We start from the raw sequence: 13,527 nt of genomic DNA, 5'->3' as shown, positions 1-13,527 counted from the left end.
CAAAAATAACCTGGCTGAGCGTCAGATAACCTGGAAAAAAAAAAAAAAGGAAAAAAAATGGTGTGGCAGAGGTGTCTGACCTCCTCTAACTTCTCTAGAGGAAAGGAGAATCAAGATCAACATCCCAAGGGTGATTGCTATGAGGAGAAGGTCAGATGTATCTCCTCTCCAACATTTTTACCAATTCTGATACCAACCGTCCCTCCCATAGCACTCTCTACTTCTCTTCTGAGTTTGATAATTCACTGCAATGGCCATACAGAGCTCGCAGACAATACTTATGATTATGGGGTTTATTAGGGAAGTAACAGGTTACAGTTCAGGTTCAGGAACACTCAGGATACAGTTCTTTGATCAGGACAGCCTCTTCTCAGCCGTGCCCTCAGGAATACCTCTCTCTGGCCCTTGGCCTTTGCCGTGCTCAGGCAAGTGTTACAAAGCTAATTTAGCTCTGCTGCTAAGTGCCCAGAGGCACCCCACACTGCCAGCAAGCCTCTTGCCCGAAGGCACTCAGCTTTCTCACTCCGTGGGCTGAGAAGCACACTGCACCATCTCCTGTTGGTCTCCTGCTGGCCTCCTGCCTCTGCTGCTGCCGCTTCTCTGCCGCTCCCTCTCATCATCTTTTGTGTTACAGCTTTCTCTCTCAGTCTCATGGTTCCAGGAGTTTCTCAGCACAGGGATCCCGGGTCCAAACGATGCACTCCACTCCTAGCTTGTCTTTCTTGGTGGTGGTGAGATCCCCGCTTCCCGCCTCTGGGATATCTCGCTTTAAGCCTAACAGGATGGCAAAACTGACGAATCCCCTCGTTAGGGTTCCATATACCCTATTTGCATGGTACCACCCCTACAAGGGTGCCATGAACCTTATTTACATTATTAACAAGCTATCCAATCCCCTTGCTGGGCCACAAGCACCTCATTTGTATTGTCCCACCCAGACATTTGGTGGGAGTCACAAAGACTATAGCTAGAAGGGCCATATTAAGTAATTCACTGTACCACAGGCCACCACGTGGCTCTTCTAGCCATAGGCCCTTTCGTACTTGAAGGATTAACTTTCCCCTCCCAGTCATTTTACCAGTCTAAACCAGTCATTAACAATTAGTCTTTCAGTAGGGCAAAGAGTCTTCAAGGTGAGGTTACTCAGGTACCAGCCATTGAGGTCTGCTGCAGGTGTCCATCTGATCTGGTCAGGTTGTCCAAAAGTTCATGCTGTCTACACCCTTTCTGGTGTCTGCTAAAATTTAACTGAGAGAAGATTATTCCCTTGCTCTGAGCCTCACGAGGTGTCAGCATAGTAAAACCTTCAAGGGACTTTAGTTTCAGCCACTGTACTCCAGTCTAGTAGGGCCTCCCCCTTAATCTACTCTCATGGTTACAGTCTCTACAGTTAAAGTTTTTATAATCACAGTTAACCTTGTTAACAATCAACACTCACAACTGAACCATATAATCCTATCAACATCTTCCTCTACCCTCTCTTCCCCAGACCTATCAGGAAAAGAGGAAACTTCAGTGGGGAGCTTCCCTTGTCCCCCTATTTTGAGAGTAAACTCACTCACAAAACCATGTAAGCAAGCCATTTCATGCCTTAATGTCCCCCTGTTTTAGATAGCCAATGTTTAGATTGCCCATCCCTATCAAACCAGTACTCTGAGGAGACAAACATGTTCTTTGGTCTAAGAATCTTCTGTTCTGGTTGGAACTTTGAGCACCTGCATCCATAAGCAAAGTCCTATCCAGAGCAAGCCATCAAATTGCAGCAATCCACACCAGCTCATGATGTCAAACATCTTTCTCTTCATTTGGTTGGGTTCTGGTCAGCTCATCCCAAGCCCCTGTGGGCTAGGTCAGTGGGAACCAGCCATAGGCTCAGGAGTCCACACATCTACCTGTACTTCTGACCAGCCAGCCCTTTCTCTCTCTCTCTCTCTCTCATTCCTAGCCCCTGTGGGTTAGGTCAATGGGTGCCAATGGAACAAGTCCAAACTCAGCTCATCTCTTCATTGCTGCACTTCCCCCAGGTGGTCACCACAAGCGAGCATACCAGGCTGTGTACTCCTCGACTCCGTTTAACTTCCAGTCTTGGTAGGGGTTTCTTCTAATGGGCACTGATTTTGCCTGCCTCAGTGCACCCAAAGGCAAACTGCTTGCTTGAAATTCAAAAAGCAAAACAGTCATTTTTTTTTTTCCTAAACAGGTCTACATGTCTTTTCAAATGCAAATTTACTGACTCTGAAGGTTTTAGGTGGAGTTCAGGTTTTCCGACTTAAGTTCCCATTACTCTATATACAGGTCTACTGCATTCAGACCAACAGCCTGTGTTTCTTTTAGGCAAATTCTAGTTCCCCTGTTAGCATATCCAGTCAAGTACTGGCTGACCTCAGAGTCACATGCTCTCTGTAATCTATAATACCCAATATTCGTTTCTATCATACATTTAGATCTGTTCTACAATACTAGGTAGGAGAAACATTGAATATCCATAGTACATTCAAATAAATACATAACCTTTTTAAAACATTCCAGTTTCATCTTCTCCACCCTTGACTGTCTTTCCATACATATGCATATGGCCTTGGGCATCTGGCTGGGTAGAACGAGTAGACTCTGGCCCCCTATTAGTCATCTTGTTTAATCAACATGGCTTTTGCCCCAGGCCACTCCAGATACAGCTCTTCTCTCCTCCATTTCCCTATCTGCTGCACCACCATAAGATCTCTTACTTTCCTTTCCTCTATTACATATAACAACAACCAAAGTAACTATCTAAGAATCAAAATTTCACTCCCCAAGCCCCTTTGTTCTTTCTCTTACAAAGCCCCATGCTTCTATGAGTCTGGAGCTATTGCAAAAAAACCCTACTCTTGACATCAACTATAAAATGGCGTGGCAGAGGCGTTTGACCTCTAACTTCACAAGAGGGAAGAAGAATCAAGATCAACAACCCAAGACTGATTGCTATGAGGAGGACGTTAGACACACCTCCTCTCCAACCTTTTACCAGTTCTGACACCAACCATCCTTCCCATAGCACTCTCTGCTTCTCTTCTGGGTTCAATAATTTGTTGCAATGGCCACACAGAACTCACAGACAATACTCACATTTATGGGGTTTATTAGGGAAGTAACAGGTTACAATTCAGGTTCAGGAATACTCAGGATACAATTCTTCGACAGCCTTTTATCAGTCATGCCCCCAGGCACACCTCTCTCTGGCCCCTTGCCCTCTTGGTCCCTTGGCCTAGCCTCTGCCCTGCCTGGGCAAGTGTTACAAAGCTCTTTTAGCTCTGCAGATAGGTGCCCAGAGGTACCCTTCTCCGCCAGTAAGCCTTGGCCTGAAGGCACTCAGCTCTAGCTCCATGTGTCAGCAAACCTACCTCCACCAAATGTGCAGAGGCCCCCTACTCCACCAGCAAGTCTCCTGCCCAAAGGCACTCAGCTTTCTCACTCTGCGGGCTGGGAGGCCCCACTGTACCATCTCCTGCCAGTCTTCTGCCTCTGCTGCTGCCATTTCTATGCCACCACTTCTAGTTGCCTTATGTGTTACAGCCCTCTTTCTTGGTCTTCTGGTTCCACGAGCTTCTCAGCAGAGGGATCCCAGGTTGAAAGGATATGCTCCACTCCTACCTCTTCTTTGTTAGTGGTAGTGAGATCCTCCCTTCCCATCTTCCCATTTTAAGCCTAGCGGGATGGCAAAACTGACCAATCCCCTCATTAGGGTTCCATTCACCTTATTTTCATGGTCTTACCCCTTCACAAGGGTGCCATGCACCTTATTTACATTATTAGCAAACTATTCAATCTGGTTGGTGGGCCACCAGCATCTAATTAGCATAGTCCCACCCAGTCATTTGGTGGGAGTTACAAAGACTATGGAAGGGCCATATTGAGTAATTCATTGTACCACAATGACACAAATATTAAAACAGACACAAAAAGAAATTAAAAATCTGAATTGCCTTCCATCTATTAAAACATTGAATTTGTGATTAAAAATCTCCCAACTAAGAAACCTCTAGTCCTGGATGGCTTCATTGGTGAACTCTAATGAACATTAAGAAAGAAATAATACCAAATCTACAAAAACTCTTTCAGAAATTAGAGGAAGAGAACACTTCTCAACTCATTTCATGAGGCCAGCATTTCCCAGACAAAGTCACTGCAATTAAGAAAACTGCAGATCAATTCCCTCATGAACATGATTGCAAAAATCTTTAACAAAACATTAGCAAGTGAATTCCAATTTATAACAAAAAGTAGTACATCATAACCAAGTGGGGTTTACCCCAGGATTGCCAGGTTAGTTTAAAATTAAATAATCAATGTAATTCACCATATCAATAGAATGAAAAGAAAAACCATATGATCATCTCAATAGAGTTAGAAAGAGCATTTGAAAATTTAACACCCACTTATGATAAAAACTCTCAGCAAACTAGAAATAGAAAAAAACATTTCTCAACCTGATAAAGGGCATCCACAATGAAACCTATGGGTAACATCATACTTAATGGTGAACAACTGAATGCTTTCTCCCTATGATCAGGAACTGGGCAAGGATATCCACTCCCATCACTTCTACTCAGTACTGTACTGGAGATTCTAGCCAGTGTAATAAAATTTAAAAGAAAGAAGTAAAACTGTCTTTGAAGATGATGATTGTGTATGTAGAAGACCTTAGAAATCTACAAAAATAAAATGAAGGCTATGAGAACAAATAATTTAGTAAGGTTGCAGGACATAAAGTCAATATACAAAAAAATTGTATTTGTATATACTAGCAATATACCATTGGAAAATGAATTTATGATAGCATCAAAAATACATAAAATACTTAGGGTTAAGTTTAACAGAATATATGCAAGACTTTTACACTTAGAACTACAAAACATTTCTGAGAGGTTAATTAAACAGAGATAGACCATGAACACAGACTCAAAGATCCAATATTGTTAAGATGTCAGTTCTCCCTAAATTGACATAGGGAGATTGGTATAGGGAGATTCTTTGGGATGTATAAGAAGAATTAACAAATGAGTAGCATAGATACCAAACTGTTAACGATTACTATCTGCGAGAGCGTAGTCCAGAACTTCTTTGTCATTCTATACAATGTACTTTTGTTTTCTACTCATGTATTACTTGTAGAATAACAAAAATTTTAAAAACTAGTAACCTAATTATTCTAAATGTTTACATATTACATACTTCTGTAACCATCTGTAAGAATCAAATTAATCCCAGTTTCATTAAATTTTACACACACACATTTTCTAAAATCTATGTGAAGAAATTATACTATAGAATATTAACTAAGTAATTTCCTTAAACAGTACCCTTAATTGTTTCCTTTTAAAGAACATTATGCTAGCTTTTCTCTAATATTGTTTATATAAAATATTATCTTTTTATTTAGAGTTATCCCTTAACATTCAAAAGAAAAGTCATAACCAATATCCCTATTCTACCAATTAATATTTTGCACTAGATTTTATACCTTTATATTGTTAGTTTCTCTCCTTTTCTATGTATTCCTTGGCTTTGGTGTTGACTTTTTAACTGGGTCAACTGATTGACTTCAGGAATTTGGCTGGAAAAGCTTAGAAGCAATTTTTAATATTGCCATATTTCTTCTGTTATGGCAACTATCACATGTTAAACTGACTACTGTCAAAATTAAAAAGCAACTATCTGTAAAATTTGAGAATAATAATTATTAGGAACATACTTGGATATGAAATCTTCCAAAAATATTGAGAAATGTTCTTAAATATAGCCCTGGAACTACAGACAAGGGATTCACAAAGCATAAAATGAGAGTAATTTTGAGTAGTGAATGACAAATTGAGAAAGTGTTAAAGAGCTATAAAAATAAACAATACGTTGGATTATACACAGATCCTATGAGTCAGAGATTAGTGTGGTATTTTGTCATTTATTTAATAATACATTTACTTGATTCACTTTATTGCAAGGAATCAGAATTTAATAAATACCTGTCAAGTTACAAGAAGATGAGGTTCTCCTTGACTATGTAACAGATTTAGACTTGGCAATGGAACATTTTGCAAATAAAGCCACAATAACTAGCTAGATTATTCTTGGGAAGAGTATTTGCAGTTTGCGGGCTAGCAGTGTTCAACTTCCTAAAAACAATCAAAATGCAGCAGGCAACAAAATTCTGGTTGATAACTTTGTGAAGGAGCCCCAAAAATCTAGGTGCTTGGAATAAGGAGAGGCTTCTGCCCCAGATGTAGGCCAGACTCCATTTTTGTTGTTTATAGCTCAGCCTGAGCTGACTTAAAAAATCCAGTTAGCCAGAATACTTGAGGAAGCCTGCGAGCTCCCCTCCACTCCCTTCCTCTCCTATCATGCTCCCAGAAAGGGTACTTACTCAGGCTGGCCCCTCCAATATCCATAGATTAACAAGATGTTAACTGACTCAAACTTTATGATTAGCAAAACAAGGCTTAAGGGATCTCATCATTGTCTTGTGTCTGTTAAGGCATGATTTTGTAAATGTCAACCAATCAGAAATTTTTTCCTTGTAAGTTCCAGTATTTCCTGTATTTAAACTCTGTAAAAAATTCCTTTCACTGAGTACTTTTCTAAATCCTCACGAAGTGCTGCCCGATCCAGATCTCTCTATTCCTTCAATAAAACTCTTTGCTTTAATTTTAACAGAAACTCCAGTTTTCTCTTTATTAGATGGCTGCCTATTTAAAATAGGATTTTAAGACCCCAGGTGCTCCTCATGAAAGGTAGCCGGGCACCATCTGTTCCGTCTTCATCATGCCATGGCTTGGACCTTTGCTTCTGTGATCTTTTAAGAAAGGGTGTGTAAGAGCAGGGCCAAATTAATAGGAATACTTGGCAGAGAGGGGCACTGGTCAAGGTGAAGAAGAGCTGAACTATTTTTTAAGGAATTGCTGTTTCTTCAAAAATACACGAACTTTTCTATAGCAAGTAGTGTTGCATTGTGAGTACAAGCATTTAAAAGTATTTCATGAAACATTTGGTAAATCCTATAATAATTATTATAATGACTAAGAGAATTAATCCAGTTTGTAAAACTGAACTTAGCTAAGAAACAATTTCAGGAGGTAGCCAACTAAAAATATCAAGAAAAGGGGAGTTGGACATAGGGGGTAGTTGAAGCCATGTAGCTTTCTGGCAGACTTGTTAATAATTCTGGAAGGTGCCACAACCTGACACGTATAGCCTGTTAAAAGGATATATTAGGATTTGCAGTAGAGTCAGGTACAATAGAATCAGAGCTATAGTTAAACACAGGTATAGCTAAATGGCTGAATTATTATGTCTAGATTTTGGGATTTGATGGCAAACCCAACAGTCAGTCAGATTACCAGCACTACCTGCCAATTGAGCTAATCTAACAAAGGCATTATCATGCCAAGCATCACCAAGAGTCATGGTATACGGTCAGAGGATACTTAATAAAGGCTTCATGGTGTAAGCATACTAACTTAATAGTAATACAATAAGACAAATATTACAAAAATAATAGCTATGATAAAGCAAACTCTTCCTTCAGTTACTTGCATGGGAAAAAGAGGATATTAAAACAAGGGATAATACCAACAAAGTGTAGTACAGCAATCAATAGAAGCATAGCTATAAGTATGAAGTAAATCGCAAAATTGTCAATAGTCTGCATAAAAAGTTCTTACCAGTCAATAAACCTGTCTTAGGTTCAGTTCTCTAAAGAAACAGAACCAATGAAGCATATATATACATAGAGAGAGAGGGAGAGATTTGTCTCAAGGAAATGGCTCATATGGTTGTAGAAGCTGGCAAGCCCCAAGTCCGTGGGTCAGGTATCAGGCTGGAGGCTTCTCCTGACTCACGTAGCTGCAGGGGCTGACAAATGCAAGATAAGCAAGTCAAATAGCAGGCTGCTGGCTCATGTGCTGTGGAGACTGATGAATCCAAGATTGGCAGGTAAGAGGGTAGGCTGCTGGCCCACAGGTTGCAGAGGCTGATGAATCCCAAGATTTGCAGGCAATACAGCAGGCCTCTGGCTCAAGTTCCAAGAACTGGAGTCCAGATGATGACAGGGTCTAGAGTGAACAAAAGCCAGCGAGCTTTGCCAGAACATCCTTGTATATTGGATGCAGGCCACGTTCCTGAGGAAACTCCCCTTACAACTGATTGGCTGACCACATCAGATCACATCATGGAGATAATTACATTATATCACAAAATGGTGGATAACTACATCATTACATAACTGCCAGATTACATTATTACATTAACTGCCAATCCACTGAGAATCATGGCCCAGCCAAGTTGACACACAACATTAACCATCACAAAACTCAAGGTTGTAAAATAATGCAATCCCAAAAACAAAGTCCAATAATTTTAAGAACTTGCATGAGGTCTTGTTCCATGATCTTGGGAGGAGCTGTCTACTTCCAACATCATCCGTTTCTGGTCACAAGGGTGTTTATACTTCAGTTTAAGTCCTTTTGCAGGTTGAGCAATCCAGGAAGGGACTTTAGCCTTCTTAAGTCGGGACAGGTGGGCCCAAGTTTTAACTCCCTGTAATTTGGCAGCACAAGGGTTAGTGAGAAGGTCTAAGTATGGACCTTTCTAGCAAGCTTCTAAGGAGTCTTTCAATTGATGTTTTTTCCAATATATATTCTCCAGGGACAATATTAGGCAGATTTTGGGATTCTAACTACTGGTCATCAAAGTCTGCTTTATTTACACCTCCCCTCCCCCCGCCTTTTTTAGGTGAAAGTTTACAGAGCAAATTAGTTTCTCAGTAAACAGTTAATACACAAATTGTTTTGTTGATATTGGTTGCCAACCCCATGATGTGTCAACACTCTCCTATTCTCCGCCCTGGGTTTCCTATTTCCATTTGTCCAGTTTTCCTGTAACTTCCTGCCTCAAAGCCTTCTTTAACCTCTAAAAAATGTTCTTTCAAAGCAGAATTAAGTACAGCAGATACAGCATTTTGTAATAATAGAAATGATGAGAAGGATTCTAAAAATTGAGAATAACATCAGTTAAGGAAGCAACAGGATCATTAAAATTCAACATTAACAATTAGTTTTAATAATGGCATAGGTGCCTCTTTGTGTCCTAGTAAGGATATCAAGGGCCATTTGATTTTGAAGAACTATTTCTCTCATAATCATTGCAGTATTCATTTCTTGGAGTCCATGGGCAGAATCGGTTAATCATTCTGAATATATTTAGTCCAAACTTTGACATGTGCCATAATATCTTCTAATCCACAGGATATTCTGCAGCTAACATAATGTTATTAGTTTCTGAAATAACTGATTCTTATATTAAAAGAGAGAAAATAAAATAAAAATGGTTTCCTATAGCTACAAAATAGGACATTGAATGTTGGCAATATTCTCATAAAAACCTTATATTGATTCTTTTAGTTTACTCAGTCCTATGTAATTAATTTTGGTTCCATGCAATTGTAGATCAACAGAAGTCTGCAAACGTCATTATTTTCTACGTAAGAGTCCTGGAAATCTTGATTTAATACAATTGTATCCACGTTTGAAATATTATAGTCCTCTTCAGAAGTCTGATATAGTCCTATTTTGTTGAAATATTTTGTTCAAGCGTTTTTATCAAATCACTAAAGTAAAAACTTATCTGCAGACGACAAAACTTAATATGACCACGATTAACTTGTAACAATAATATTTCTTAAAAGCAAAAAGACCAGATGGGAATTAATTACAAAACTAAAGCAAAGCCAAATAAAGTTAATTAAAAAAAAAAACTTTAGACGAAAATATCACTAAACATAATGCTTAACCTCATTTTTAAAGAGCTTCAGATATAACACATAATAATCTTGAAACATAATACCATATAGTTAGAATACACCAAGAATGTATCAAGATTATGAAGTCTCTAAATATTTGAATAGTAATAAAAACTTCATGGGTAAGCAATTTGAATTCCCCAGTTAAAACCATTGGCTTTCATGATACTAGATTCAAGGGAAACAAAGTTGTAATTAAGTTAGCAATTCAAATAATAAAATTATGGCATAATATTATGGGCTGTCTAATATCAGGAAGTCTAATACTTGGAAGTCATCAAAAATGAAATGAAACCCTGCTAACTCAGAAGAGAAGCCAGTCCCAAAGTCCACCTTTCAACCAAAGATGAGACACACCTATAAAAGAAACAATAACATAAGTGAGGAATGTGCTTCTTAGTTCAATCAAGTATATGAGACCAAATGGGTAATATCTACCCAAAAGCAAAGAAGGCAGGAAGGGAAAGGAAAACTGGACGAATGGACACGGGGAACCTGGGGTGTAAAGGGAAAGAAGGAGAGTGCCGACACATTGCGGGGATTGCAACCAATGCCACAAAATAATTTGTGTATAAATTTTTGAATGAGAAACTAATTTGAGCTGTAAACTTTCACCTAAAGCACAAAAAAAAGAGAAAAAAAGAAATTGAACACATAAAGATCGATATTAGCATTAGTGAACTGAAATGGACTGGTATTGGCTACTTTGAATCGGACAATCATATGGTCTACTATGCTGGGAATGCGTCACATTCATCATCAAAAAGAATATTTCAAGATCTATCCTAAAGTACTACGCTATCAGTGATAGGATAATATCCATATTTCTACAAGAAAGACCAGGTAATACGACTATTATTCAAATTCACGAACCAACCACTAATGCCAAAGGTAAAGAAATTAAAGATTTTTACCAACTTCTGCAGTCTGAAATTGATCAAACATGCAATCAAGATGTATTGGTAATTACTGGTGATTGGAATGCAAAAGTTGGAAACAAAGAAGAAGGATTAGTACTTGGAAAATATGGCTTTGGTGATTAAAAACAGTGCCAGAGATTGCATGATTGAATTTTGCAAGACCAATGACTTATTCATTGCAAACACCTTTTTTCAACAACATAAATGGCAACTAAACATGTGGACCTCACCAGAAGGAATACACAGGAATCAAATCAACTACATCTCTGGAAACAGTCAAGGGAGAAGCTCAATATCATCAGTGAGAATGACGCCAGGGGCTGACTGTGGAACAGATCATCAATTGCTTATATGCAAGTTCAGCTGAAGCTAAAGAAAATTAGAACAAGTCTACGAGAGCCAAAGTATGACCTTGATTATATTCCACCTGAATTTAGAGACCATCTCAAGAATAGATTCGGTGCATTGAACACTAATGACTGAAGACTAGATGACTTGTGGAATGACATCAAGGACATCATACATGAAGAAAGCAAGAGGTCATTAAAAAGACAAGAAAGAAAGAAAAGACCAAAATGGGTGTCAGAAGAGACTCTGAAACTTGCTCTTGATCATCGAGTAACTAAAGCAAAAGGAAGAAATGATGAAGTAAAAGAGCTGAACAGAAGATTTCAAAGAGCGGCTCAAGAAGACACAGTAAAGTATTACAATGAAACGTGCAAAGACCTGGAGTTAGAAAACCTAAAGGGAAGAAGACGCTCTGAAAAAAATCCAAGCCACAAATTGCAATATTGAAGGATTCTATGCGCAAAATATTGAACGACACAGGAAGCATCAAAAGAAGATGGAAGGAATTGGTCAACGTTCAACCATTTCAGAGGGTAGCATATGATCAAGAACTGGTGGTACTGAAGAAAGAAGTCCAAGCTGCACTGAAGGCACTGGCAAAAAACAAGGCTCCAGGAATTGACGTAATACCATGTGAGTGGATTCAACAAATGGATGCAAATCTGGAAGAATTCCATTGCAAAGAGTGTAATTCCAGAATGCCTAACGTGCTCATGCGGAACTTGTACACAGACCAAGAGGCCATCATTGGAACAGAATAAGGAGACACTGTGTGGCTTAAAATCAGGAAAGGTGTGCACCATGGTTATATCCTTTCACCATACTTATTCAGTCTGTATGCTGAGCAAATAATCCAAGAAGCCAGATTATATGAAGAAGAACGTGGTCTCGGGATTGGAGGAAGACTCATTAACAACCTGTAATATGCAGATGAAACAACCTTGCTTGCTAAAAGTGAAGAGGATTTGAAGCATTTACTGATGGAGATCAAAGACTACAGCCTTCAGTATGGATTACACCTCAACATAAAGAAAACAAAAATCCTCACAGCTAGACCAATAAGCAACATCATGATAAACGGAGAAAATATTGAAGTTGTCAAGGATTTCATTCTACTTGGATGCACAATCAACGTCCACGGAAGCAGCAGTCAAGAAATCAAACGATGTATTGCATTGGGCAAATCTGCTGCAAATGACCTCTTTAAAGGGTTAAAAAAGCAAAGATGGGAGGACTAAGGTGTGCCTGACCCAAGCCATAGTATTTTCAATAGCCTCATATACATGCGAAAGCTGGACAATGAATAAGGAAGATAGAAGAATTGATGCCTTTGAATTATGGAGTTGGTGAAGAATACTGAATATACCATGGCCTGCGGGAAGAACAAACAAATGTCTTGGATTAAGTACAGTCAGAATTCTTAGAAGCGAGGATGCTGCAACTTCGTCTCACTTACTTTGGACATGACCAGTCCCTGGAGAAGGACATCATGCTTGATGGAAGATCAGAGAAAAAGAAGACCCTCAGTGAGATGTATTGACACAGTGGCTGCAACAGTGGGCTTAAACGTAGCAACAATCGTTAGGATGGCGCAGGACAGGGCAGTGTTTCGTTCTGCTGTACACAGGGTCAGTATGAGTCGGAACCTACTGGAAGGCACCGAACGACAACATAATAGTGCTGTAATTTGAATTCATTTGCTCTAAAATACTGTCCTGTTTGTACTTTCCTGTATTTTCTAAGGACTCATCAACATGTCCCCTAATATTAAATAAGACCGAAATAATCTCATTTCGCAGAATTTAGTCTATGCGAACATTTTATATCTAATGCTGCTAAAAGTGCCTTTTTTTTTTTTTTTTTTTAGGAAAAAAAGGAAAAAGAATTATTTAGAATAATAATAAAGACCTCATAAATTCGTCATCCCCAAAAGCCAGGGAGATTTTTCTTTTCCTAGTTTCAATGATACACAATGAAACTGCCATATAAAGCTCAAAGGTCATCTTTTTTATTGTGCTGCCGACGGTTCTCCCGCTCCTCTCTGTATTTTCGTTTCCACGTTCCTCTTCCTAGCCCCTCATCCTTTCCTCCAAGTCTCATTTCTTCAATGTTTCCAAGTCGTGCTCCCTAGGCAAGAGGACGTCTCAGTATTTTCAAACCTTCTCGTAGCCACCAAGGAAGGACCCCCACCCCCTCTGCCCTCAGCTGCCGCCACCGGAGGAAACCACTGGCGGCAGCGCCGGGCGGGGCGCTCCCGGCGCTCACCTGGGAAGGGGGCGGTGCCCCAACTGCCGCTCCTGCGTGGGGGAGGGGAGCCTCTTCCCACACCTCCCCGCCCCCAGGCGGCGATTCAACCGAGGTGAGCAGCCCCAGGAAGGGGCGGGCAGACGGGGCCGCCAGGTCGGGTAGGTCGGCGCTCCGCCCCGCCGC

The 13,527-nt window shown here is 39.8% G+C and overlaps 1 protein-coding gene across 1 annotated transcript in view; it reads left to right on the top strand.

The window, feature by feature from the left end:
* Positions 1-13,527, top strand: part of EPCAM (epithelial cell adhesion molecule) — a 91,986-nt gene that overhangs the window by 66,200 nt on the left and 12,259 nt on the right. The window contains exon 2 of the mRNA XM_023734557.1: positions 13,303-13,456. Within this exon, the coding sequence (XP_023590325.1) occupies positions 13,303-13,456 (154 nt within the window). The remainder of the gene's footprint in view (positions 1-13,302; positions 13,457-13,527) is intronic.

This window comes from Trichechus manatus, unplaced genomic scaffold, assembly GCF_000243295.1.
Source record: "Trichechus manatus latirostris isolate Lorelei unplaced genomic scaffold, TriManLat1.0 scaffold00005, whole genome shotgun sequence".
NCBI classification, from domain to species: Eukaryota; Metazoa; Chordata; class Mammalia; order Sirenia; family Trichechidae; genus Trichechus; species Trichechus manatus.
This window is presented reverse-complemented; position numbering and strand designations above follow the sequence as displayed.